The following is a 25,617-nucleotide window of genomic DNA, read 5'->3' as shown; positions in this document are numbered from 1 at the left end:
ACAGGAAAGTACAACCTCCCCCTCGGCGTTGCATCGCGGCTTTCAAGGAGTACATACTTATCTGTGCGGTGACCTCAAAGAACAAAAAAAGGCATTTACAGTCCGACCGGTTGTTGCATCTTCTCAAACGTAGGACGGCCGAGGTGGGACTCGAAGTTATTCGAGAGCAGCGCAAGGCGCTCACGACGTGGGCTGTGACTTTTGCGCAGACACAGAGAGTGGTGGCCATACGTGGGCTGTGGACTGAAAGTTCTGAATACGCTGTGCTTCAGACGCACAGCGCACGGTGACTAGATTCTTTGAGCGGCAAAATTACAAGCACCTATACTCGTTCCTTTCAGATCTGCTCGTAGGTGCAACTCTTGATCACTTTGCTCGACCGCCTGCTCACCTGCAATCGCTGCAGAGCTCTCAATCTCCGCTGATGGTTAAGAAGCATCTTTTCTTTGAAATGTGATCACCTCTGCCACCGAAAAACCTCGAGTGGCTTGACTTTATTCGCGTCAACGAGCATGTCAGCAGGGCATGATCACTCCAGCTCCACAGCGATTTCGCCAAACGCTCTTACAATTTTGTCCCGATCCCAAGTAGCATCTTGACCGATGCGACTCAAAATGCTGTCCAGCGTCTGCATGGAAAGACTCTCGCGGAAGTGGGCCTCCCCTAGTAGCACACTTCTCCGTCCCAGGCCAAGGTCGAGCATCACAACTGCGTGTTTCGAGTGTGCGGTGTTGGCACGTGCCAGCGCATACGTCGAGTACGCCACCTGCCCTGTGCGGTGTACCGGACTTTTGACCACAATGAAGCGGCTACCGCTGGAATCGAGGTGTGCTTGCGAGCGAGCAACCCCTTCGCGCGTATTCCCCACCAGAGGACCAAAGTAGTTGCGCAACGAGTAGTGTTCAGAAAATGGTTCCAGATGTGCTTGTGCCACTTCGGTGTCCTCGATCTGCTCCTCAACGCCCGGATTTGCTTCGTCGTCGGCGGCGGCGTGAGCATCGGGCTCTGCACTTCGACAGGGCGAGAGACAGAGCAGGAAGAGCACCAGGAACAGAGGCCGAAGTGGCGAGATGTTCATCTTTGTCGTTCTTGCGCCTACGAGCGTTCGAAGAGGGCTTTGCACGGAACTGTCCCAAGCCGGCTTAGGTGCACGGCGGCTCGCAAGGGAGAATATCTCTTGCGTTCCAGCAATCATACATATAGGGACAAGTGAGAGCATTATCCGCGCAGCTGAGAGTACATTTACTTGTTTTGAAAGGGAGGGGGAGAACAGGGTGGGAAACCCCAGACAAAGAGAAACAAGCTGCCTGCGCAAGCTAGTTACTTGCTTTCTACACTTTGTGCCACCACCAGTTGCCTTGGCAAGGTAGCTGTTGTCCTAGTTGGGCTGGTATCACCACTGTGAAAGTACGCTGACGGTGGCAACACATCTGGAATGGCTGGTTGCAGAAAATTAGTGGGACCCGTGTTGGTCTAGGAGTAACGACTGTATCTGTTGCCTGAAACTATGTCGACCATTGCCGCTGCTCCGCCCTCGTCACACAACATAGTCTGCGTGTTTACGGACATCGTGCCTGGAAAGCACTTGTCCTTGAAGCCCACGCTGTCTACTTCCAAGCCCACGCTGTCTACTTTCAACGTCGACATACACTCAATCTCAACTACCTAGGAGACGCTAATAGGGATGATTTCCCAAAGGCAAGTGCTTGTAAGATGTTAGATACCATTTCGTGCTGTTTACTTTCTCTTGCCTTGCTCCTAAAGACGAAAACCGGTATACCGAACCGACATCAGCTCGCGCGTGACGAAAGCCTCTCTGAGTGTACGTTGCGACGCACGCAACAAGTCAAGCAAATTCTGCTCTCCAGAGTGCACTAGCCGACTGCAACGGGACCACGAACCTGGTGCGCCTTGAAGAACACGACGTAGATCCTTTCCGCACGATCGCCGGGCAACTGACCTGTCCAGGGCGTTGCAAAGAAAGTGAGTTCGCCAGAGCGGTGCAGTCTGACGAACGTCGCTCGGCGGTCTTCCAAGATGCTGCGAAAAGCCGCCGACCACTCGGGATTCTGTGGCCATCTACTAGACGAGTACAGTTGACCTTGCTGGAGACCTAACCGCTGGTTTGCAGAAGCAATTGATGTTTGCAGTGTCCTTTCCTGCATCTCTGTCGCGGTAGCCGTGTTTTCTAGATGAGTATGAACGTCCAAGCCGAGCCCAAAGTCGTTCACGTTGTCGCTGGAGACGGCCTTGCACCCTTTGGCTGCAACGAGCAACGTGAGAAAGAGATGCGTCAGGTGAAACTTCATAGCGGCTGATAGCTGTGGCGGAACGGCTGGTGAATGATCGAGGATCGGCGGTGCAGAGAAAGGAAGCGCTGCAGCATGTGATGAGGGTGTCGGCGCTCGCTTTGAGCTTTTATATCCCGTCTGCGGCCACCAACGTACTTGTGTGTTCATCTCCATTGTGTTTGTATCGATCGCTCAACCCCCACCAACGCGCAGGCGACAGAATAGGTGCAAGCTCGGACGTTTTCTTTTGGTGGGCGCTATCGACAAGACGTTTTCACCAGACAAATGCAGAGTTGCAATTGACGCAACAAATATGACCATGCTACTTGAGAGGATCCCAAGTCGGCTTGCAAAGACTTAAAATCTCGGCGCCACTAGACGTTCAACGCCAAACTTGTTCACGAACTCGTGCTGCGACGTCGTTGCCGCCTCCTGTATCGTTTCCAAAAAGTCCTTCATATGCCCGGGCGGAATCCCCTCCGGCACTACTGCATGGCCCATCGGCACCACTTCCCCTGTGCTCAGGACCTGCAGAAACAAGAGCGAACGCTGCCACCGGAAGAACGGACTCAGCACAAGCGGGTCGTTTGGCCGGTGCGTTTCCAGAACGACAAAGCGAGAGTCTGGCGAGTTGACATGGTCCCTCCATGCGTCGTACTGGCCTGGCTCGTAACCACGGACCGGCTTGAGATGTCCTTGTGGAAGCTTGTAGATCGATTCGACAATCCCCGCGGCCGTTTCGGCGTTTCCCTGCTCCACCGCAGTGTGATGTATGCTCGAGGAGGAAGCGCCAGGTTGGTGTCCTCGACCCAGGTTGGCAGCCAGGACGTGGAAGCTGAACATCCAAGAGAGAGCGAGCGCCAGCAAGATGTAGGGTCGGCTCATTGTGTTGAAGTTTGGGTGCAACGGCAGATGCAGGAGACCTGTCGCTTAGGGGGTGCGCCGTCCTATATACAGTATCTGACGGAGCTCCCAAAAACGAGCCCAACCTTGTCCATGCCTTCATCATCCCAAACAACGGAATTCAAGAGGGTGCCCTCCTTTGGCGAAATGAAACGAGGGACGCATCGCATTGTTTTGGTGGAAGTCGAGCTCCGAGCTACCCAGAGGTGGGAGAGATCAAGTTGCCACTGCAAGCCCAATGAACAAGGTTGTCTTAATCAGTGGATTGGAGCGAGCAGTGGGCTCATACAACGTCGAATATCCTTCAGAAAGCTGCTGGAAGCAGCCACAGTCTTGCATGGAAGCGATGAAGCCCTCGAGGAGAGACGCAATCAAAGTTGAAGCTTGTGCGATTTTTCTACGCTGATTGCTCAAGCTCGAACGCTAAGCCGGCCTGGAGATGCCAGTCAACCCGTGCCGCAATTCGATCATCTTCAAACTGACCATGTCCGGCGAATTGACCAGCCTGGAAACCGAATTGTGATTCCTGCCCATAAGCCAACCGACCACCCTGGGTGGTTCCCCCTCGTGTAGATGCAGCAGAAAGACACCCTTGCGCGTATCCCATCCTTTCGCCTTGGTCGCCGGCTCTCCAGCCAGCGCAGCAGCCGTGTCCAGGTCCGGTTTGACCACCGACACGGCCAGATGAACTCCGGCTTCATCGCGGCCCAGCGAGATCATCTGCGGGTTGGTCACTGTACCGTGTTCGAACAAGCTGAGGGACATGCGTGCTGGAAGGTCCGCCCGCGCGTCCGAGTCGACCCAGCGTTTGATCTGGCTCTCGCTCAGAAGTTGCCGGCTAGAGAGCCGCGTAATGAACTCTTGCACTCGGTCCGTGACCCGGCCGTCCTTGATTGTTTCCGCATAGCCGCTCAGGAAGCCCGACTTCTTGGTGCTCGTTTCGGGGGCCGAGCAGCCGGCGAAGAGCAAGACGGCTAGAAGCACAATATGGGAAACCAGCCTTGAAGCGAGCATCCTGCTGCCTGTGTCGGCGTAGGTAGGTGTTGATGTTGTTTGCGACGCTTTGCCCGTGACAGCAGCGGTCTTATATGCGGCAGGCTCATCGCGGCAACGGCGCAAAGCTCTGCGGTTATTTCATTTGTTGCGGTTCTGGTTCGCCGAATGTTGCCATGTCAACGCCGAGCCCAGTACACAGCCGAGCAAGCGGGTTAATAACAGCGGTGGTGTTGATCCGCGTGACACTCCCCTCAGCAGTCCAAAAAGAAAGAGAAAAAAGCGGCGACAAAACAGGTTTCGCGCAGTAAGGTGAGGCCCGTAGTGCAAACAGTCCCTCCGGCTTTTGCGCTGGACAAGCAAGGTGATATACAGTACAAGCAACCCGACGTTTCAAATGCGCATCGTGTTCAACAGCTGCTGAAAAGGGACCAGGTTTGCCCGCGTTGTCCCAAAACTGTTGATGAGCTGCTGCTTGCCGCTGGCGTCGGCAGTAGACCGGAGCGCCAAAGCCTGGTACTTGAAGTTGAACACTCGATTGGTCGAGTCGACAACAGGCCAGACTTTCCCAATGATGAATAGCTGCGACTGTTCTCTGCTCACCCCAGCGGGTGGACCTGCGAAGAACGTCTCCCACCGAGGAAACTCAGAGTTCGCATAATGGCGACCAGGTACGAGAAAGTACGTCGTGCCATCATGGAACCGGTGCGAGACCTTGGTGTTTGGATTCTTGAGCACTTCGCCTAGTTTTTTGATCATGATGTCCTTGTTGCCGGGCAGCGCGACGAAAGGGACATGATAGAGGATCCCGTGGTCCTCCTTGACCAGCCCTCGCATAATCTCTGTGGGCACCTGAGTTTCTGGCCAGTAGCGGTTGGAAGCGTCGCCAGCTCCCTGTGCTGCCGTACTAGCTACTTGCGACGTAGTTCCGCGTTGGAATCGACCGGTCTGCGGATCTCGAAAGGGATTAGGCGCTTGCACGAGTCCAAAATAAAGCATGGCGAGAGGCAGCCACAGGACACTTACCCGGAAGAGCATATTTTGCCACTGTAACGTCAAAAGAGTCGACAAAGGTACAAGAGAGGCGCACAGGTTGTGCACCTATCTCAGCGCTGTATCTATACCTTTTACAGACGTCATACTCTGTATCAAAAGTTGCTTGCTTCTCTGGCAAGAGCACTTGTGGTAAGTAACGACAGCGGCATGATGTGCTGGAATGCTTGTCCGCGATACAAGTCTAACCCGAGGTTCACACGCATGGTGCGACTAGCAAGAAGTGTTGCTACAAAATGAGCACAGCTTTGTGCTCTGTGGAGGGCCTTCCCCACTGTAAACGTGCCGGTTGAGCGCAAGGGAGACCCATAACGGCAGAGTCCAAGTAGAGCGGGAAATGACAAGGATTGATAGGTGGTACCATACCACAGTGTGAAAACAATGACAGTTGCAAGGGCGGATAGATACATGAAGTGGCGGAGCGAGCTCATGTTGCCCGGCTGACATAACATCGCCATTTTCACACTGGTGGGAAACTTACCACCTCAAGGGGCCGAAGTCGCAACGAGTAAGAACGCCATTTCTTACAGCATGGTGATCCAACTAGTCAGTGAGTGGGCAACTAGCTATGTCCTTTCCCGCTGAACACTCCTTCGTCGTAGTCAAAACTGTGATCGACACGGGGAAGGACCGATGTCAGAAAGATGGAGAACAACATGATCCAAAGCGGAAGCCGAAAAAGTGCAGATTCCCAGCGCATCCTCGCTCCCGTCATGACCAAGAAGCCTCGCGCTTGTCAGTGAGCTGGTTGAAGCAGGTCAGTCAGCCGTTCGGCAACGTGCGCAGTTGGAATCTCGTGATCCTGATATGGGTACGGCCGACCGAATCCCAGCAAGTACATGTATGGGTGGTAGCGAAGCGGAAAGACCTGCGCAAGAGCAAAGATGGACTCACGTCCTCTCCCTGCAGGCCACAGAAACTTCACAATCCCGTTCTGGCGCAGCGGTACAGCGACGACCCAACCTCGCTGTCCATCACTCTCCACCGCCTCTCCAACCCTGACGACCGCCCGTTGCTGCTGGTACAGCTTCATCTGTTCGAATGCTTCCCAGCGCAGCCCATCCGTTGCCCAAGAACGTCTCATAGTCACCCTTTCGATGCCGGTGATTCGGTCCGACAGATGATCGCGTAGGCGGTTCCAAAGCTGATCAAGCTCGTCCGTGTCTGAGAGAGTCTTGAGGGTCAGCCCGAGAGGTTGTTCTTCCATCGAGTGAGGCTCGTTGAGGTCTGCATGCTCTGCCAACCTAGGATGCTGGCGTCCGCCACCCACTGCGAGAGCAAGGTGAGCACCAAGGCTTCGCAGAACGATTAAGATTGAGAGGTTCACCATGAAGCGGATCATGTTTGTGATAGAACGGCCTCAAACTCTGGCTTTGGCGTCTGACAACGGCTCAAGAGGAGATCGACGACGGTTTTATACTTCTGCCTGGTCATCGAGGGATAGTAGGCTTGGTGGAGTTGCCTTCATACATCCCCTCATTGCGAGTTCGGCCGGTGACTACACAGGAATGGCTGCAATTTCCAACCATCAAAGTCTCTGTAACGGTCAGCTCAGCAACACGTTCGCAAGCATTGTCTGGCCTACTCAGCGAGTGAAGCAGTTGCTTGCAAAGCGCCGTGAGATCAAGACCGAGCCGTTTCGAGTGTCGAGTGTTGAAAACCGTGGGTAATCTACTCTCTCATAAGGTTGCTCGCTGGGGAAATTGGAAGCCACTGAAGGCGAAAGCCAGATCCAAGGAATCTCTCTCACAATGGTTGTCAACCTCCAAGGTGGCGCTCCTCGCCATAATCCTCAAGACCACAATGGATGAGCACATGCTCGAAAGTGCGGTGATGGTAGTCAGCATGCAACTTAGAGTGTAGAGTCGACCACCGGTGTGGGTCCACGTTTGTCGCGCCGAGGTGCCAGACTTCGCTCGCCTTGATCCAGGCATCATTGAGACGCATGCACGAGCACGCAGACTCAGCAGAAGGCGAGATTTCATTTCGACGGCATCTCTGGCTGAAAGCCACGTTGGCCGGGGGATTGCGACGCCTGGTTATGCGTGACCACGCTCCCTAACAAGCTTTCCATTGCCATGAAACAAGTGCGTGGGACCGAGGTTCGAGGTGTGAACTGCCTAGCTTGTGCAGAACGGCTGCATACGACAGAAGAGTGCCCAAAAGTACGTCTTCTGCCACATACGGCGCGTTGTTTACCCCTCTGAAACTGAGAAATCGACTTTTCGAAAGTCACAGTCACAGAAATAGAATGGCGATGGAAAGGTTACATCAGACGACTTGTTTGAACATAACATCGCACGAACTAGTGCAAGTGCAGAACGGTCAACGAGGTCTCAGGGTTTCTGCAAGCTGGATAGTGCCCTGGCCCATCTTTTCCCGTATCTTGTCTCGAACATGTTCAAATTCCAGATTGGCGGTCTCCAGACACGCCAAGACGTTGATGCGCGGGTTCGGACGTGGGAACACCTCCAGAATGCTCCATGCGGGAAGGTCGCTTTGCGAGGGGCCCATCAAATACCTGGGCTTTTCCATCAAATAGGCAAGCAAGAGCCCTCTTTCGCTCGTACTCCGACCCAGATGTAGTACGGGTTCGGCGTTGTTTCGCTCCAGCTGATCCTTGAGGATGCCTTCGCGGCTGAAGTGTTCGACGAGGTGTACCTGGGCCTGCTGAACTTCGATGGTCATGGATTCGGGCTCGACTATACCCTCTAGCCGTCTTTGGAATTCACCAGTGACCGTGTTCGCAACCTCACTCCCCAGCTGCCAAGGCACATAGGTGGGTGGTGGGATCGAGTGGATCAGTACGAAGGATCTTCGACCACTTTCGGCCCGTGAGTATGGGCCTGATGCTTCGCCTATTGAACTTGCTCGTGCGCTTGTGTTGGCGAAGAGCGCAACAGCAAAAATGTGCAGGAGAAGCGACTTCATGATTTAAGTCAGAAGGCCCTGAGGTGGACGGGTGTGCCTGTCACCTCGGGCACTCTTGTAGAGAAGTGGGCTTTGCTCTCATTCAAGCAACGGACTTTCGGGGCACTAAACCCGGTGATCACATGAACACTGAATTTGACAGCAGCAGCAGTTACCGCCGAGCTTAGACCGTCAGGTGACAATGGCAAGGTTGACGTTTTGCCAGGAAACGCACCCACCTCGTTGACAACAAAGCGCCAGCTGCAGCACCCTCACAGAACAACGCTGCTAGGTTTCCACCTTTGCCGATATCTGCAAATGAAACGTCGCCAAACAAGGTTGGTGTCCATCCGTGCTCTCCTTCCGGAAGGCAGGCCAGCCTTCGCCTCATACACATCTGACTCTACTTATAGAGACGGGCTTCTCGGCTGGCCATCATGTTCTCGCATCAAGCTTGTCGCCTTTCGGACCTCACCAGCAGCAACAAGCTAAGATGAAGGACCTTATCGCCATGTCCTTGCAGGTGAGTAGAAGCGGCGCTCTGGAGATCGGCCTTTCGAAACCCAATACAGGCTGGAGCGACTGACACTCGGCACTGCTAATGAGCAGGCCCTTGCTTTGATCTTGTGTGCAGTTAGCGTGACTGCACTGCCTCCATTTCCCGAAGAGAGGTCAGAGGTCAGCACGGCCTTGGAGCTCATCACCAGCGCGCAGGCGGGGGGCATGACTCCCGAGAAACTAGTTGAGAATCTCTACCTGCTGTCGGTTTCTGAGAACGACGCTGCTCGCCCTCACGCGATCCATCACCAGCTGCAGAGCCAAGCCTTCTACCGCATGATGATCAACCGTGCCACCCACTTCAAGGTCATGACAGCACCTCATCCAGGTGCATTTCGAGCAGACCAGGCGTACAGAGCGTTCGACAACCACGTCCGCGGCTTCTGGAAGCAATTCTCGCCCATCTACATCACAAAGTACAAAGACCGGGAACGACGCACACGGGAATTAAAAGATCATGATCCGGAAGCGTTCATGCGCATCTTGTATCCCGAGCTGCCAGAAAACGAGCCTTTTGACCAACCGTTCATGAGCGGCTACACGGAGCTCCCCGAGGACAAGAAGCGAGCTACAGAGTACTTGAACAAGAAGAACAGAGCAGTTCAGTTCGGCAGGCACGTAGAGAGCGTTCATGCCATAGGTGTGCACAGGCACATCCTCCCCATGCTGACCAGCACGGATCCGGCCATCTTGCGAGTCCTCTCGAGCGCCGAGACGTCCACTTCAAGAAGACCCACGAACCACGGTGATGATTAAGCGTCCGCACCCTTTCAACTTCAATTTCCACTGTCCTGGTGCTTCGACCGGCTCATTTCTCGTGTGGTACAACGCCCTAAACTTCCTAGACATGCAAACTAAATCTATTCACTCTTGAGACTCGCTAAAAATGAAGCAGAAGAGAGATTGACAGTAGTGAAAGGTCAGAGCAGCCAAACGACAGTTATCGTGGCTCCCCCGTCGGAGAGCCCAACCTCAAGCATAGCGCGTGAGATACTCCTTCAAGGTACCGACGCTATGGTACCTCTCCAGAAGCGAATTGAAGACGTTCAGATTAGCAACCTCAAGCAATGCGTACCTTTGCCAGGTCAAACTTGGTTCTTGTTGGTACCGGATGCTGAAGATGGCCCATGCCACATTTTGCTCCGGCTTTGCATCCAGGATGGTATCTTTGATAAGTGGAATGGGGGTAGCAAAAACTCGACCATCGTGCTCGGTGGTTGGACCAAGCGGGATGACACGTTTGGACATGAGCTCAACCTGCAACTGCTGCCGAAGCAGTTCAAGGTGAGTGTTCTCAACGTCGCCCCGCGGCAATGCTATCGTGAGCGAATGCGGATAGATCCTCATTCGATCCAGCTTGTACTTAAGCGTCCGCTCGATGAAATATGCCTCTCTTCCCGAGATCTTCTCGCGTAGGAGGGTCGGTACATGTATGTGGTGCTCTGGTGCGGCCACGTTCTGTGCAGGTGCCACTGGTGGTTGGTGAGGACCACCCTTCCTCACCCTTTTGTCCGAAGGGGATGGAGCATCGTCGCCAGCTGCACGAGAAACAGCAGCTGGACCCGATGGGTCCGGGCCAACAAGCGGAGCTGAAGCGTCGAAATGAAGCATGGCAGCAGAGCTCCCTGCCCTAAAGCGAGCAGCACCTGCCTGCCTCGCTGAATCGGTCTGACTAGGCTCTGCAAGAACAGGGAAGCTGAACGATGGCGGCGGATGATCGTCTCGGTAGTGGTGGCCAGCAAAGAATAAATTCTCGTCTCCAACACCCACTGCTCTGTGGCACTGCAGTACTGCAGAAATGAAGGTCAGGAGAAGCAAAGACTGAAAAGAGATTCGAAGCATGGTCATGACGCAAGAGAAAGTGTCGTCAGGAATTGTAGCTTTGCTCTCTGCTGGCGAAAGAGAACCATCTCTACCGCCTTTATATGCGCTGCCCGGCGTCTTCAGAGTACGATGTCCAACGGTTGCACCGCGCAAGGTCACCGGGTTGAGGAGGGAGCGGCACAGCTCCAGGTTGATGCGCGTCTGCAAACCCACAGAAAGCCGGCCCGGTCCGTTGCTCCAGTCCGGTCCGATCTCTACTACGGCGGGACAGAGTTCCGTAGTGCTGTGGAGAGACCTCATCTGAGTCTCGACGGCGCTTGTTCCTCTGGTTCCCCCGGGGAAAGGCGACCCTGAGAAGCGCGCTTACAGGCAGGTTGCAACAGTTGCCTCCCACGTTTTGGGTTTCCTGGCTTGCGGTAATGCCATACATGCGTGGGAATCAACTCCAATGGAACGAAGATGAGCTTGACTTCCTATAATCACAAGCTTCACGAATAACGAACATGGTGCATAGGGCAATTGCTCGGCGCTGCTAGAGACTGTGTGCGAGGAAGGTCTGCGGTGCATCTACGTCCGCCGACTCGGACATTTTTCGGACGAAACCTTGCTGGTCAGGTTTAATGTGAGAGGCGTTGTCGTACCACTCGTTACGGGAAGCAGCCCGCGTTTGGGCTGGGTGCATCCCCAAGAGGGCCCAGAAGATGCGTAAGGGGCCGGACTTGCCAGCGAGGCCCTACCGAAAGGCGATCAACCTGCCCTGTCGATCCAAAGCCGGGTCAAGAAACAGCCCCTGCTTCTTGCGCATCCTGTCGCGCAGCATTGCCGACACTGAAGCAAGGTGCGGGAACCAAGCACGTTCGTTCGCAACCTGACGCTTAAGGGTGCTGCATCAAGACCGAGCCCCTGGAGCCAGTATCCAAGTCGGGACAGAGCCTGCTCGCGCTCCAACAAAGATGCGGTGGTCGTTGCAACTTTGAATCGAGGCGGAACCTTCCCTTGGTGAGACGTGAAGCTCGCGCCCGAGTTGCTCGAGGAGAGCCCTCACCACTGCCCCAAGCATCCCCACCATCGTCCGCAGTGGCGAGCAAGTCGAGCAAGAGTAGCGCAGCGAGGATGCACGCGGTTTAGAGAAGTCTTTTACCCTTGAAACACATACTAGGAGAGAGGAGTGGCTGTGGAGGCGAACAAAGTGTGATCAAAGACGGGTGCAGAGACGGACAAAGAGAGAGCCGGCGTAGCCGTTCAAGTACGATTGAGATATGGCTCTCAACGCTCACCCTGTCCCGTTCTGTGTGTGGGAGGTGTAATGGGTGAAAATCCATGATCGAGGCAGTTGTATCACCCTCTTTGAGGCCCTTTGAAACGTTCTGGTCACAAACACTTTCGCAATGAAGCTCACTTGATAAATAGTGTCCCACTTATTGGTGCCTTCAAGCCTTTGGACGTTAAGCAGAGAGCCTTGGTTTTGAACAACGGTGCCATCATCTCTGTCGCAAGCCCATTCTTCCTTCTAGCATTACATCACACCTTTAGCGAACGAGTCATGTTCGCACGGATGGCTCCAAAGTGAAGACTGTTTCCCATAAGACGGGACGTTTTCTCGAGTGTCAACCAGCTTTGATCGAGGCTTGACTCAAAACGTGACTTCCCGGCTGAGCGTCACTCGCTGCATGGGTGAGAGAGAATGATTTGATTGCGGCTCGGCCTATGGTAAGACCTGAGAGCTCGATGAGGCTACCTGCCCGCCGTAAGGGGGCCGGAAGAGCGCAAGGAAGAGCGAAAGAACAAAGGGAGGGAGTACAGGGAGGGAAAGAATCGAGCGCTAGGCGGTGGCTAGCCTAGCGACGAGAGAGAGATGATGGAGGAAGAGAAGGAAACTTAGATACATGGCGTAGGCATATGAAGAGGTGGGAGGCGAGCTCCGCTTGCCCAGACTCCCTCGCCCTGTCGCACGAGAGGCAGAAGTGAAGTGAATGCCGGGCTTCTCAGAGATGCATGTTCGTTCCCACTTCCGCTTGGAAAGCAACAACATTGGCTGATGAAACGCAAGGGAAAGCGGGAAGCTGGCAGCAACTCCTTTCACAACGCGGAACTGACAGCAGTTGATCACGTTGTTTGAACCCTTTCGTGCCAATGAGCCGTGGCTGTGAGAACAGTCTGCATCCCAACACAAATGCTTATGTGGGCGCGTTCTGCAGCCGTTCTACCCTTTTAGTCATTTGCCTCTTCATATTCGTCTAGGACAACCACGTCTTGAACGATATAGACAATGACGACAACAAAGAGCAAGGAAGAGGCTTTGTGAAATGTTCGCAGGCCTTTTGGCAACCCTACCTACACACGCTATAAGAAACAATGGGACCGCTCACATACCGAGCACGACGTCCAAGTTCGAGCCTTTCGCACCCCACTAGAGATGCTGACATGCTCTTGCTGACAGGCAACCATTCAGTAGAGTATTGCCAGCAATCACGTTCTAATTGTCCTCGAACTCAAACGCAACCAAGCCGTGTCATCCCCACCACGCTGTCTGCCAGGCTGCCGGGACGACATGTATGATTACCCATTGCAACCCGCAATGCAGCTGCTGAACAGTGTTGGGTGAAGGCAACGGCACGAGTTGGCCGTAGGGGACGAGAAGTATATAAACTGCTCGAATCGGAGTTTTCTAGTCACAACTGGCCACTTCCTTGTCCTCTCTCTCAAAAGCATTCCACCTTTACATCTAGAGCCATGTACATCAAGAATATCCTCCTCGCCGTCGTGGCAGTAGCCATGGTCTTCTCCTCGGTCAGTGCTGTAACTCTGCCGTCCGATGTGATGCTCTTTTCCCCCGGAGAATCTGTGCAAAAGTTCCGGGAGCGGCTGAGCCAGGCTTTGGGTGCTGCACTGCCTTCCTGTTGGTATACTACAATATTCTGCCTCGTCTTAGCTATACGTGTGTTTCTGCATTACTTACAACACTGCGTCTGGCTTCCCAACAGCGGGAGTCGCGTTGCCGGCTGATGCTGCCGAAGCGTTCAAGAAAACTTACTTCGGAACTGGTAAGCACATGTTGCGCCTGTTGTTCTCTCATTCGTGGGCACACGAAAGCTGAAGCATTCCCTTCTCACTCTTCTGTTCAATAGCACTTAGCGGGACGAGACCTCAGCATGCTATTACAGGTCAACACTGGAACGATTGGTATCAAGGTTACTTGGCTTCGCTACGCCCGAGAACGAGATAACCGAGCAAGGATATTGCTGCGTTCTCGACGAGGTCAAAGAAATGACCTATCCTCGCATCCCTTTGACATGGACTCGTTTCGAGAAGTCGCAAGCGTCAACATTGTTCTGTCGACACTCGTCCAGACGAAAGACGACGCGTTCAACTTGTCGAACTTAGAAACATCCTTTCTGCGCTACACTATCCCGTCCGTGTCTCTCCTATCTTTACCTTGTCCTTACTTGCAGTCATCGAGCAGGTCACACCCGACCAATCGTAGATTGAAACCTCGCATGTCATCCCTTGCTGCCAAGTTTTGTGCTCGCTCCTTGTTGCGCCTATTCCTCGAAAGATTGGTTTTCCCTCATTAACCGACTGCTGAGGTTCACACGTATGTAAAAGTAGAATTGCATCGCTCGCCGCTCTCTTCGTTCTGTTGCTCTTTTCAGGGTGCGACAATCAACGGGAAGCTGGTGTCCCTGCTAGATGCGTTCAAAGGAGTAGATGATACCATACCAAAAGACAATTGGCGAACTTTCAGGGAACGTTGTATCCCGCGAGAAGCAAGACGGCGTCTGCGGAGCAAGTGGGCTCCGAGCAGAAATTTCACTAGGTTCCTCTCGCTCCACCCTTCTCTCCTATCCTCCTCGGAACACCAATAGCTTCGTTTTCCCAAAAGCTCTCTTTATTTGTCCCACCACGTACTGCCTCCTCCGTACTGTCCTGCCTGGCTGCGCTCGACAGGGCGTCTTCTGTTGCGAGTCCGGGAGTCTTGAGGCATAAGAGCCATTCTTATGCCGCCGTACATGCTGTTTGAAGCTTTGACATACCTTTCGTCACAGGGATCAGGTCATTGAGACTACGAGGAAGGATAATGGAGGTGAGAAAGCAGGAGAGAGTGGGAGAAAGTGAATTCATCCTGTCTCAAAAGCACTCGTGCCCACAAAACCCCATCTCGCAATGTCTTCGCATCCGCAAGATCATAGAGGAGAAAGAGAAAAGAGAATGGAGGTATCCATGGTTCATTGTTTGCAACACGCTTTCAATGGACACACCACAAGCATCTGCACGCTCGTCATGCACATCCCCTGAACTCAGACGAAACAACCGCAAGACCGGCGTGGGTTGTTCATATCAATTGTTGCTCGGCGACTTTGTTTCTTGTTCTTTGAGCGTCAGGCGATCAATTAGCAAGAGTGATATGTAGTGGGGTGTGGGCCACCCAGTCTCACCACGCCGTCCACAGCGCTGCTCGCAGGTTGCGCTGGAACCCTTGTACTGGTCAAAATTCATCCCACGTTTTGTTGCACGGCCTTCTTTTCCTGAGAGGCCTTCCAGGAAGGTAAGCGACACCAAAGGTCACAAAAAGATATAAAACAAACGTTCATTGCCCATTCTCTCCCTCCCGACCATTACTGTGTTCTTCCACAAGCCCCTTCTTTACTTGGTGATGATTTTCAAAGCGTTGTTCCTCTCGATTCTGACGGCAGCTCTGGCCCTCCCCTCGGTCGGTGCCTTGTTTCTGCCTGCAGACGTTCAGCTCTGGGCACCACGAGAAGATATCGCGCTTCTCACCGGAAGACTCAGTCGAAACATTCAGAGTGTTGATGCGTCAGGTCAGTCCACTACAAATCGAATCCTGTGCACAACGTGCATGCCAGCGCTGACATACTGATTCCGTCGCTATGTTCATCGTAACAGTATTGGCCCAATATGGACTAGACTACCGCAAAGCTGGTCAGCTTACCCAAGGTTTCCACAACCACATGTTTGGTAAGCCAAGGCGACCGTTGTCAAACGCTCACAGCTGGTTTGTTCTAACGAAATCCACTCCAATCTTCTGCTCAACAGGAAACGGTGTCAACCCGCCCACGGCAATCACTACCACGCACTTCAACAGCTGGTACTTAGACGTGTATGCAGCGGAACAAAAACGGCTTGCAGCCCAGGCAAAACTTGCAAAAGCTCAGAGGCAGCGTGCAGAGATGGACAAAGCCCGACAGGAGAAGGCGCGGAACAGGCTAGGTTGGGGACAGTCTAGTGGCGGCAATTAAGACCTGGGATTTGCTTCAGATGCCGTTTTCCCAAACCCTGCTCCTGCCCGACATAGCAAGAGCGCGGTTAGAAAAGAGCTACACTGCTGCCCTGCTTCCCAGGCTTGCCTCATTCTCCATGCATCGACTAAATACTATATGTTACCCACTGTGCCTGCTTGCAGTTGCTTGGCAGGAGATAGCCGAGCGACTGAAGCTCGTTTCTATCCCTGTATCCTTCCTTTTACCCATTGCAAAGCCCGGTCCGTGCGGCGCGTTAACAGGCTTTCAGTCCTGGCGTCGCTATCTGCAATTTCACTTCTCTTGTCATATTCTCAATGCTTGTGCGATTTGAAGCTAGAAGAGAGCTCAGACACAACAACGACAAAGCGATGGAGGCAAGATGAACTTCGCCGTTCGACGTTTGACCTTTCATTACGCTTCAAGACAGCTAAGGCCATTGACATGACTGTTGCACGAAACTTGCCACCCTAGAGTGCATGAAGCCCTAAAGCCTCATCATACACTTCCACCATGGACAGGACGTCTCCAGCCCCGACGGCATGGTCGAAAGGAGGTGGTACCTGGGCAAGAAGCTCCTCAATATCATTCTTCTCGAAGTCAGTCACATGTGCCAGGCCGTGCAGAGTGAACACAGGAAAGTTGTTCACAAGAGGATGAGCGGCGAGCAACGCAAATGTTACCCGATGCTCGTACCCGATCTCCGGGGCGAGGGGGAAGCCAACAACAAAACCAGGTCTGTTGCCTTCGGCGGGCCCAAGGTGCAAGAACCGACGCAGAGTTTTCTCGTAGCGGAGCTGGTTTTGAAGCTCACGCAGAGGGAGGGGAGAGGACTCATCGGCCTCTTCGACGCGGAAGTGCTCCAAGTCTACATCCCGAAAGAGGTGCAAGTGGAGACGGCCCGAGTAGATGGCGCGGTGATCGGAAGATCTGGAGAGGTGGAAAGGCTCCCAGAACAAGTTTGTCCCCCTGAATGCCGCGGCCGACGAGGTAGGCTGGATGCCAAAGAAGAGGGCAACCGAGAAGACAAAGAAAATTGCCTTGGAAGGGCACATGGTGTTGGGAAGATCTCCGGGGGGGGGGGGGGGGGGGAGGGGGTGAGAATGGAGAGACGGTGGAAGGTGGTTGCGAAGGGATCGTTGCTATGCTGCTCAAACGTTTGCACCAACAATCGTCGCAGCTTTACGTACCCTCCTGCGATCTATTGCCCGCTGCGGTTGAAGTTGACCGATCCGAAACCAGCCATGCTAAGTTAGATTTGCGCCAAATGGTCCAAGCCAGGTAAAGCTTATAGCCGCGCGTGGGAACAGAGCCACAAGCCTCAAGGCAGAAAGGCGACCGTTCGCGGCGAGGGCCTGCCCTCCCACCAACGAAGCTCGGCAATAAGGAGTTAGGTACAGCGGTCTACTGTACGGTCTGATGTCAGCTTGAGATAGATTACCGATCCGAGACCTGTTCCACAGAATGGACCCCTTAAGAGAAAAGTACTAGGACCGTCGAGCATCCTTCACCTTTTCTGCCTCTACCGGTCAACTAGGAAAGCCAGCCTCATTGTCGCTCCAAGATCTCGTTGCTGTGCACTGCGGGGAGCGAACATAGATAAAGTTTGACAGGCAGCCATTCTGCCGTTAATCAGTCTGCATTAGGCGTGCTTGGACGCAGCTACATGACAAGAATTGAAGAGGAAGGATAAGACAGCGAGAACAAGAAAGCATGAGAGTATCGTAGAAATTAGGCGTTACCCATGGTGTCACACTCGAATTTGAACAGGGGCATGACGAACGTCAGCAAAGACAGTATCCAGCGACACAAAGGCACCTGGGAAGGGCCGCTCGCCTCCGTTCTTCTGGGGGGAGCCTCCGTGACGAAGAATGTTGTCTACGTTTTGCACATGAACATAGCCATGCAGATAAACCTGTGGCTCGAGAACGACATGACCGGTGTTGTCGACATACTTCGGGTAGACGGTAAACAATGCAAATCCTTCGATGTTCGTTCTAGTCGATGAGCCACTTGCTGACATTGGTAGAGCTAGACCCCAACCTTTGTACGCTTCATCGCCCTTGTGTACGACTGTTCCTAGATGCAGAAAGCGTGGCTCCCCGGGAGCGGTGTAAAAAGCTTCCGCCAACAGCATCCTCACCAACGTCGGCTGCGAAGGCTTGACGATCTTAGCGTCGTGGGAGCGGAAATGGGTTCGAAGCTGCGTGAGCAATCGCACCGAGTGGTCAAAGATGCCGTTCGAGTTGTACGAAAACCGCCCAGGGTATCCGTCAGCAGCGAGAATCTCACTTTGGCTCGGCGTCGCTTGTTTCGTGACGTCCATAGCAGCTGCGAATAGTGTAGAGAAACCAAACGCAAGCAGGAAGAATGACCAGACGTCGGTCTTCATCCTGGGCATGTAGCGAGAGTATTTTTGTCCGCAAGCGCAAGAGGTAGTATGGTAGTGCGTAGATTCACGTTCAAAGTTGATGCTAATATACCTACTTGCCGGTCACAGTAGTAGGTTTTCTGCGAGTATGGGACGCAGGCCCGCTATATCGAAGCAGGAATCACTACTGTGGCACAATCTTGCAAAGAGCCGAAAAGCGAACTCGTCCTTGCCGGCGAGTACCCCGTACGGTGGGCTTGGGAACGACGCTCCGATCGATTGTCGAAAGCTGAAATGACATGTGGCATGTGAAAAGTGGCTCTCCGGCCCTCTAAACAAGGCTAGAACTTTCATGATGAAGCTGAAGAGGGTGCTGGCGGAAGTGTCGGCCCGGCCATTCACGCAGGCTGTGAGCCAAGAAAACGCTTCATATGCGACCTCGAGACGACCCTCATGGTCAAGCAACGCTTGGCTTTCTTTTTATGGAGGGACTGGCGACAAGGCTCCATTGTCTCGGCAACTAAGAAGGCGAATCGCAAGGTCATGTTCGAGCACGGTCAGACAAGGTGAGTGAATAGCTTCAAAGTAAGCGTTCCCGCATCCGCCTCTGGCCGCATATGCAGAGGAGACTGTCTTGAAGGCCCTTTTCGCTCATGTCTTGGTGAACTCCAGAGACATCGACGTTGGGCAGTTGCAATACATTGACAATGTCTCGATTTGCGCAAAAAGGCCAGCACCACAATTCGAAGCTGCACGAAGGCGATGAGTAATCTGGCTGAGATTGACTGGTGACCCGAGTGAACTTTGACTACTTTGACAAAGCTTTAATGCGAGTCATAAAGGACGAACGAAAAGTCTCGCAAAGGTCCGTATTGTTTGAAGTCGACAATGGTAGGAGGGATGCAAGAACGAGCTTGTGTAACTGTCAAGATGGCGTAGGAGTTCGGCTTATGGCACTCGTGCTTCTTTCAACACCTGAAAGACTTGATCTATGTTTAAAGTTCTTCCTTCAACGAGAGCGCGCGCATCAGAACTGTATGTGCGCTGGCTCATGACACTAGACAGGTATGCCGTTTCAGGAACCCTCGAAAAGCCATGCAGCACCATCTGCGGACCCTGATCCGCCGGGTGTTCCACGGAAAGCACAACCCAGTCCTGGCTCTTGTCGGCTCCGACGTCTCCAGACATCGGTGATGCCAACAACATATCGCGTTTGCCAGGACTGGTCGGGCCTAAGTAGAGGAACCGGTGAACGGTGCGATCGGAGTTGAAACTGCCTCGAAGTCTGGACAAGTAGTCCGTCGTTAAGGCAGGTTTGAACAAGTCGAGTCTGAGCTTGTGAAGTCCAAACCGATCGCTGAAGTGGTCTTGAAGCTTGCGAGCATAGCCTTGAAGCAATGTAGTGCCGTCGTCGACCTGAAGTGTGTATACACCATGGTACATGGTCCTCTTGGCGCGCCCACCTTCAGTTTCGCGGGCAGGAGCGCCTTCTCCGCCCGCAGCAAAAACGGTCGTTATCACGACGGATGCAATCGTGAGGAGAGCAAAGAGCTTCATGACTGCTTGGTGTAGGTGCTTTGTTGTTTGTTGCGGAAAGATGGAGTCAGTAGCTCAAACTCCAGCGCTTTATATCTCTTTTCCAGTGGTTGGGAGTCATCTGACGAGCAGGCTACTTCCGCTTTGGGGCCTTTTGCATATGCTCCCACTAAAGTCTATGCGGATGGAGCAAGATCACTGCCTGGGCGTGCATGGTGGTGACGGGTGGGCGGCATGTATTGTTTGTTTGGCGATTGCCGACAACGACTTCTTGGACTCGTACGAGCTCCGTCGTTCGTTTCTCCGCCTCTTACGTTTTTGGGGGTCTGCAGTTCTGGGGCCCGACATCTGCTGAAGAGGCTTTGAATCTCGGAGCAGGAAGCCGTCTGCACCATCTGAAGTCAGTTCTTACGTCTCGCTTCTGTCCTCCACAGCACATTCAGGTCACAAATATCTGCAAGGAGACAGTAGCACCCACTTGGAGCCAATCGACGACCACTATGCTTAGACCCACCAATGCAAGAGGTCTGTTGCATCACCTCCCTCCAACGGCGTTGAACGAAGTCACATTAAGAGCTTCACTGGTGCATGATGGACGACGTGGGACCGATAAAGCCAGATAGCAACAATGCTTTGGTTGCATCACCGTACCTTGGTTGGTCAAAACTAATTCTCTTTCGCACGTCAATTTCTGCACCCAGCTCAAGGCCTTGCAAAAGCAAATGTTGAGCTGCACTGACAACAATACAACGAGATCCGTAAGACTAGAAAGCTCCCGGTACAAGCTAGAACGAGAGGTGTGCAAAGAATCAAATTTTAGGCAGCAACCAGTGGGCGACTGATCAAGTGGACGCTGAAGGGGATACATGAACAATAATGACTAGACGAGAAAGCGGCAGCTGCTCTACTGAGTCCATCACCCTTGCCCAGTCGCGCAAGTTGCGCGAGCGAGACGCTTGAATAGGACAAGAAGCGAAGCATTCAACGAAGCTAGACCAGGTAGCGACTGTGTTCTCGATGGCATCAGCTTGCGACGTTGTGCCGCCGGTTCTCAGATGCCACCTGGACGGGCGTTTCTCACCAGTGTGAGTCTGTCGAAGATCTTCTGGATGCTCATTGAGTCGCCAATAGTAGGAACATCATAAGCCGATCTAGGGACAAATTTGTTCTCGTCCATGGCTTGCAGCACGCTTGTGCCTTGACCCACCTTCGCAAACCCATGCACCACCATCTGCGGGGCACCAACGTTCCTGTGTCTGGCGGTAAGAAGAGCGAAAATGTAGGAGCCGTCCGCATGAGGTCGAGGAGACATTCGTGCAGCAAGCATCATGTCACCTTCGATGTTCGTGCCCAAATAAACGAAACGGGGAGCGTCGCGATTCGTGTTGAACCCCTCTTGCATGTGCTCAGCAGTCACGGTGGGCGCTCCGGTCGAGGGCGTGACGCCGGAGTTGGGAAGTCCATAGCCGTAATATATGTGTGAATAGAGATAATTGGCGTGCTGCTGGTTGAGGGCAGCATCAGGTAGAAGCTGCAGGTGGTACGCGCCTTGGTAAGGCTGGACGAGTGATGGAAAAGCGGTTGTTCTCCGGGGTGGCATCGCAAAGGCTGCGTTGACGAAAAGGCACGCCATGGCGATGAAAATAAAGAGCTTCATGACTGCGACCAGGACGTGTATTGTCTGATGTTTGATGCGTAAAGGTCGAGTTCAGAGGATGGAGCCCTGCTATTTATGCTTTTTGCACATTCAGGCCGAGCCCCCGGACAGTCGAGCATCCACTCCAAGTAGCCTCAGCTCAAGCTCCTTCTTGCTCTTCCTCCCACCGATGTTGATGGAACAGGGTCATGCAAGGAAGTTGCTCCCGCGTGGGTAGACAGGCCACGTTTTTTCACCTCTGTTTCAAGTCATCCGTCGAGCAACGAGCTTGCTATTCACACTCTCAACCCACCCAGTTTGTGGCCTTTTTGTCACCTCCCACAGGCGAAGTGCAACAACGTCGCATTGAAACGGGGCTTTGAGTGGTGAACGATCAAGAAACTGGGCTCGATTAGGCCAAATAAAGTTCATGTCGTTTTGTTCAGCAAATTAACAATGCGTGAAATCGGAGCTAGATCGGTCGAACTGCATCTTGCCCCCCATTGTCGACGAGAAAATCTCAGAGTGAGCTCCCACACTCTATGCCAACCGGTCCCGCCTCTGGAGACTCCTTGCAGCGGTACCACAACAATTTGGTGCCATTCGGGTGAGTCTCACAGAAACAACGTGTGAACGCAGTTCTTCGTTGCCAACATAGAGTGTGAAGCGGTGCCGGCGAGGCCTTCGGTGAAACGAGTATTTTCACCAGCTTTTGCAAGCCTCGAGAAGAGCAGACCCGACTGTACCTCACGAGAGGCATGATGATCGACGATGGGAATAGAATTGAAAACAGCTGTGTGAGAGTTGGAAATTTGTGGCGATTTGCGACCTGCGCGTCGCTACGAGTGCCAAGCCGAGTGAAGTGTATACTGGCTAACAAGGGGAAGGTAACAAGGAACTGAATAGAACTGGACTGAGACGCGATACAGAGATGAGAAGCACCTAAAAGAGCCAGGGAGATTCGAGCTTAACCTTTGGCATAGTTTAGCCAGCTAGTCTGCCCACCCACGGCCAACGGTTACTTTTTACTCCAACGACGTGATCGACGACTGGCACCGGCTCTGTCTCTACCCTCATGTATCGTTCGAGACCGCGAGCGTCCTGAACCTGCACAAAGCCGTTGAGGTGAACCTCTGGAAAGAGGGAACGGCGAACAATCCTCGGTATTCAGAAGGGAAACTACAAGCTTCGAACCGGGACGGCGGCAGCAAGACCTTTGGTGTTTGGTTGATCCGGCGAAGGGTCACCGAGAACAATGAAACGGCGAGCCTCTGCACGATCCCGGATAAAATCTATCATATGTTGCTGATCAGCCAAGCGTCGGTAGAAAGAAGTCACCCGAGCATTGGGATATTCTCGTCCGAGCTATCCATACCTGAGTGCTCTTTCCAAGATGTTTGGAAAAGAGTGTTCTGGATCAGCACCAGCAACATGCCCCATGTATTAACCGTTGCGGTCGGTAAATTGAATCCGGCCGTCGCAGTTTTCAGCCCAACTAAAGACGAGATGGCGATGGTGACGAGCAAGATGGTCCACGTGGCGAATGTAAAGGTGCGCAGTCTGACTGATCCTTCTGGGGCACGAGGCAAAGGAAGGGGTTTCAGAGTATTGGAAGGAGCGTTCGATTTGGATGCCGGAGGCAAGGACGAGAGTCAAGGACCGCTTCTTACATACGTTCCGTGCCGGCAACGAGCTAGAACCGGGGCAACTGAAATAAGTGCTGAATGTGTTACGAGCATGCAGGGCTATTGCCTCTTCACGACCAAAAGGCATGATCGAAAGACTAATTGCCGAAGTTCAAATGTGAACATTTAGAAATCTAGACAGGAAGCCACCATTGATGAGTACCCGACCAGCCGGCGCCTAGGTCTCTGAAGAGTTCCCTCGCAGTGAGAACGCTACCGATTCGAATGTTGCCGTGAACAGGATAGCCGACGTTTGCGATGTCGCTTGCGATTCGGGGAACACCGTCTGCAGACGTGAAACCATGAAGAGAAACTCTAGGAGTCGGCATATGTTCAACCGAGAGAAAAGCAAAGTGTTGGTGTCCAGAAACCCTGACTCCAGGAGCATGGACGGGGAAAGCGACCGAGTAGCCGAGCTGGGCTTGACCAGGGAAGGGTGGTCCGAGAAGAATAAATTGACGATCATCGCCAGCCTGGCGCACTGCCTCGAAGACTTGGGCATCGGTAATGCCAAGAAGGGGTCGAGCCTGGGCGTTGATGTTCCGCACCCTAGCTGAGGGATAGTGCAGAGGGAAGGAAAATTGCCCTTGGAGCACATCCCGGAACGTGCCTTGAAAGCGTCCTGGCTCCATATGCATCGTGTGAGGAAGAGTCTGGGTTGTAAAAGGGCCGTCGTACCTGGCTGCCCTAGAAACTGCCGCTAGGACTGCAATGGCGACAAGGAACGCGCTCCGGGTGCGAGTGATGGACGAAATGGCGCGCATGTTGATAAACGGTTTCGTTGGCAAAGGCCGAACGGACGATTGTCAAGGTTGTGGAAGGCTGTCTGTATAGACAAAGGAGGGGAAAAGGCTACTTCTTGGGTTTGTGGAACGAGGTTGATGCGACTGGAGACCGCTCGCTTTTTATGCTTTCTGAGAGCTTGGCCGTGCTATTCAAGCTGCTTCGTTGTTGTGGCTTTGTATGAAGCGCTGACTTGCAAATGAAGTCGGTCAGTTGCATAGAATAGACACACTCGTTCACATTTTGCAGCGCGCGAATCTATTGTAGTGGTTGCACCTTGATACCGGATGCATTGACTCCGTTTCCTCCCACCTGGGATAGGCTACCCTCTGCCCGAGCGGGTGCAGATAGGCACGCATCTCTTGATCATGGCCCGACTGAAAGACATAAAGTGAGAGCAAGTATTCAATAGAAAGTGCAGCACGAGCATGCAGATGAAAGCGGAACCACCAATTCTCACGGCATCCGCCGTACCATTTGACTGAAGCCTAGACGGTATCCTGTAGACTATCCATAATGCGACCAGCCCCCCTTATGGTGGGTGAAAAGTTGGCGTGCGGTGAGGACGTCACCCACCTCAATGCGCTCGCTAGGTTCAGCTTGATTGATCATCTTGCTTTCAATATGCAGAACATTGCTCACATCGGCAAAGCCGTGAAAAGCAAGTCTTGGGAGGTCGTCCTTGTCTCCGTTGGTGACTGAAATGAAAGCGAAGCGGTGTCTTCCGGGAACGCCGGCGATGTTGAGCTTGTAGGGAAAAGCGGCCGAGAACCCCACGTCAGCCAAGCCATGGTAGGGAGCGCCCAAGAGCAAGAACTGTGGCTGGTCGGCCAGCTTAGAGACGGCTTTGAAAACTCTTTCATCGACCTCCGGATCAAGTACTGGACGTAAGCGATCGGACGTTCGCCGAACGTATTCCCGCGGAACCACAGAAATGGTAGGCTTGGGCTCTCGGTAGGCAGGCTGGAAAGCTCTATAGCCACCTTCAAGGATTTCCTTCATTCGGCTGGGCAAATATCCGTTTTCCATGTACGTCGGAGGGGTTTGTACTAATTTGCTGAACTCGAGTTCGAGGTTGGCGCTCGCAGCAAATGAAGACAACGTCGTGATGAGAAGCACGCTCCATGTGGTGAGGAAAACGGGGCGCATGCTGGCTGAGGGGCTTGGCTCCCAGCGAAAGGGGGTGTTCACTTCTCTATGTAGAAACACTTGAAGATGCTGAAGGAGAAGAAAGCGGGCAAATAGGGGAGTCCTGTCTTTTTATGATCGACAGGATGGCCGAGCTTCCGATCTGCAGCTACGTTCCCGCAGTTTGAGCTGGTGGGACTCGGCGGGTCTGCAGTTGAGCATCGAGTCGCGTGCATGTTGCCCACGCGACGGTTGTGTGATTTTGGTAGTGAGTGGGTATATGTCCAAGCGCGGTCGCAATGATTGTACAGTGGACGAATGACTGTGGAGCTTTCACTCGGTTTGACCTCTCTCAAGCACATCTGCACTCGTGGGAGGTAGTAAAGGAGGACTGAGCCTTTCCGACTCGGCTGTGAACACTGGGTCTTCGACATAATCCTCAAAGTCCATGTTAGCCTGCGACAGGTTTACGACGGCAAAGCTGACTTCGTTCTTTAATTCTCACAGACATACCCTAGATCGTCCTACCCCTAAGTCATTTGCTTTAGTGCCCGACCGAGTACCTCCGGGTGGGCTCATCGCGCGCATAGTTTCGCCCATCGTTGCGAGAAGGGTACTTTCTACGATAGAGATCTTTCCAGAAGCACGTGTTGACAACGTCGCCTTTGAATACAGTACAAGCAGACCA

General features: G+C 53.3%; 10 protein-coding genes across 10 annotated transcripts; 3 read left to right on the top strand and 7 right to left on the bottom strand.

Annotated features, from left to right (window-relative positions):
* Positions 1-529: 529 nt before the first annotated feature.
* Positions 530-1,078, bottom strand: EX895_003060 (uncharacterized protein; the record flags this gene model as incomplete). Its single annotated transcript, XM_029883658.1, has 1 exon — positions 530-1,078. The coding sequence occupies one exon, from the start codon at positions 1,076-1,078 to the stop codon at positions 530-532; it is 549 nt and encodes a 182-aa protein (XP_029739949.1).
* A 1,570-nt stretch (positions 1,079-2,648) lies between these two features.
* Positions 2,649-3,176, bottom strand: EX895_003059 (uncharacterized protein; the record flags this gene model as incomplete). Its single annotated transcript, XM_029883657.1, has 1 exon — positions 2,649-3,176. One exon carries the CDS (start codon positions 3,174-3,176, stop codon positions 2,649-2,651), a length of 528 nt encoding a protein of 175 aa, XP_029739948.1.
* A 441-nt stretch (positions 3,177-3,617) lies between these two features.
* Positions 3,618-4,208, bottom strand: EX895_003058 (uncharacterized protein; the record flags this gene model as incomplete). Its single annotated transcript, XM_029883656.1, has 1 exon — positions 3,618-4,208. One exon carries the CDS (start codon positions 4,206-4,208, stop codon positions 3,618-3,620), a length of 591 nt encoding a protein of 196 aa, XP_029739947.1.
* A 372-nt stretch (positions 4,209-4,580) lies between these two features.
* Positions 4,581-5,225, bottom strand: EX895_003057 (uncharacterized protein; the record flags this gene model as incomplete). The annotated part of the gene is made up of 1 exon (XM_029883655.1): positions 4,581-5,225. The coding sequence occupies one exon, from the start codon at positions 5,223-5,225 to the stop codon at positions 4,581-4,583; it is 645 nt and encodes a 214-aa protein (XP_029739946.1).
* Positions 5,226-8,643: 3,418 nt separating this feature from the next.
* On the top strand, positions 8,644-9,464 carry EX895_003056 (uncharacterized protein; the record flags this gene model as incomplete). Its single annotated transcript, XM_029883654.1, has 2 exons — positions 8,644-8,673; positions 8,760-9,464. 2 exons carry the CDS (start codon positions 8,644-8,646, stop codon positions 9,462-9,464), a joined length of 735 nt encoding a protein of 244 aa, XP_029739945.1.
* A 3,801-nt stretch (positions 9,465-13,265) lies between these two features.
* Positions 13,266-13,758, top strand: EX895_003055 (uncharacterized protein; the record flags this gene model as incomplete). The annotated part of the gene is made up of 3 exons (XM_029883653.1): positions 13,266-13,431; positions 13,517-13,576; positions 13,661-13,758. The coding sequence occupies 3 exons, from the start codon at positions 13,266-13,268 to the stop codon at positions 13,756-13,758; spliced, it is 324 nt and encodes a 107-aa protein (XP_029739944.1).
* Positions 13,759-15,186: 1,428 nt separating this feature from the next.
* On the top strand, positions 15,187-15,790 carry EX895_003054 (uncharacterized protein; the record flags this gene model as incomplete). Its single annotated transcript, XM_029883652.1, has 3 exons — positions 15,187-15,352; positions 15,438-15,509; positions 15,588-15,790. The coding sequence occupies 3 exons, from the start codon at positions 15,187-15,189 to the stop codon at positions 15,788-15,790; spliced, it is 441 nt and encodes a 146-aa protein (XP_029739943.1).
* Positions 15,791-16,260: 470 nt separating this feature from the next.
* EX895_003053 (uncharacterized protein) lies at positions 16,261-16,845 on the bottom strand (the record flags this gene model as incomplete). Its single annotated transcript, XM_029883651.1, has 1 exon — positions 16,261-16,845. One exon carries the CDS (start codon positions 16,843-16,845, stop codon positions 16,261-16,263), a length of 585 nt encoding a protein of 194 aa, XP_029739942.1.
* A 695-nt stretch (positions 16,846-17,540) lies between these two features.
* Positions 17,541-18,182, bottom strand: EX895_003052 (uncharacterized protein; the record flags this gene model as incomplete). The annotated part of the gene is made up of 1 exon (XM_029883650.1): positions 17,541-18,182. The coding sequence occupies one exon, from the start codon at positions 18,180-18,182 to the stop codon at positions 17,541-17,543; it is 642 nt and encodes a 213-aa protein (XP_029739941.1).
* A 2,566-nt stretch (positions 18,183-20,748) lies between these two features.
* Positions 20,749-21,354, bottom strand: EX895_003051 (uncharacterized protein; the record flags this gene model as incomplete). Its single annotated transcript, XM_029883649.1, has 1 exon — positions 20,749-21,354. One exon carries the CDS (start codon positions 21,352-21,354, stop codon positions 20,749-20,751), a length of 606 nt encoding a protein of 201 aa, XP_029739940.1.
* Between the last annotated feature and the right edge of the window lie 4,263 nt (positions 21,355-25,617).

This window comes from Sporisorium graminicola, chromosome SGRAM_19 (assembly GCF_005498985.1).
Source record: "Sporisorium graminicola strain CBS 10092 chromosome SGRAM_19, whole genome shotgun sequence".
Classification (NCBI taxonomy): domain Eukaryota; kingdom Fungi; phylum Basidiomycota; class Ustilaginomycetes; order Ustilaginales; family Ustilaginaceae; genus Sporisorium; species Sporisorium graminicola.
Note: the sequence above shows the minus strand (reverse complement) of the source record. Positions and strands in the feature narration are given on the sequence as shown.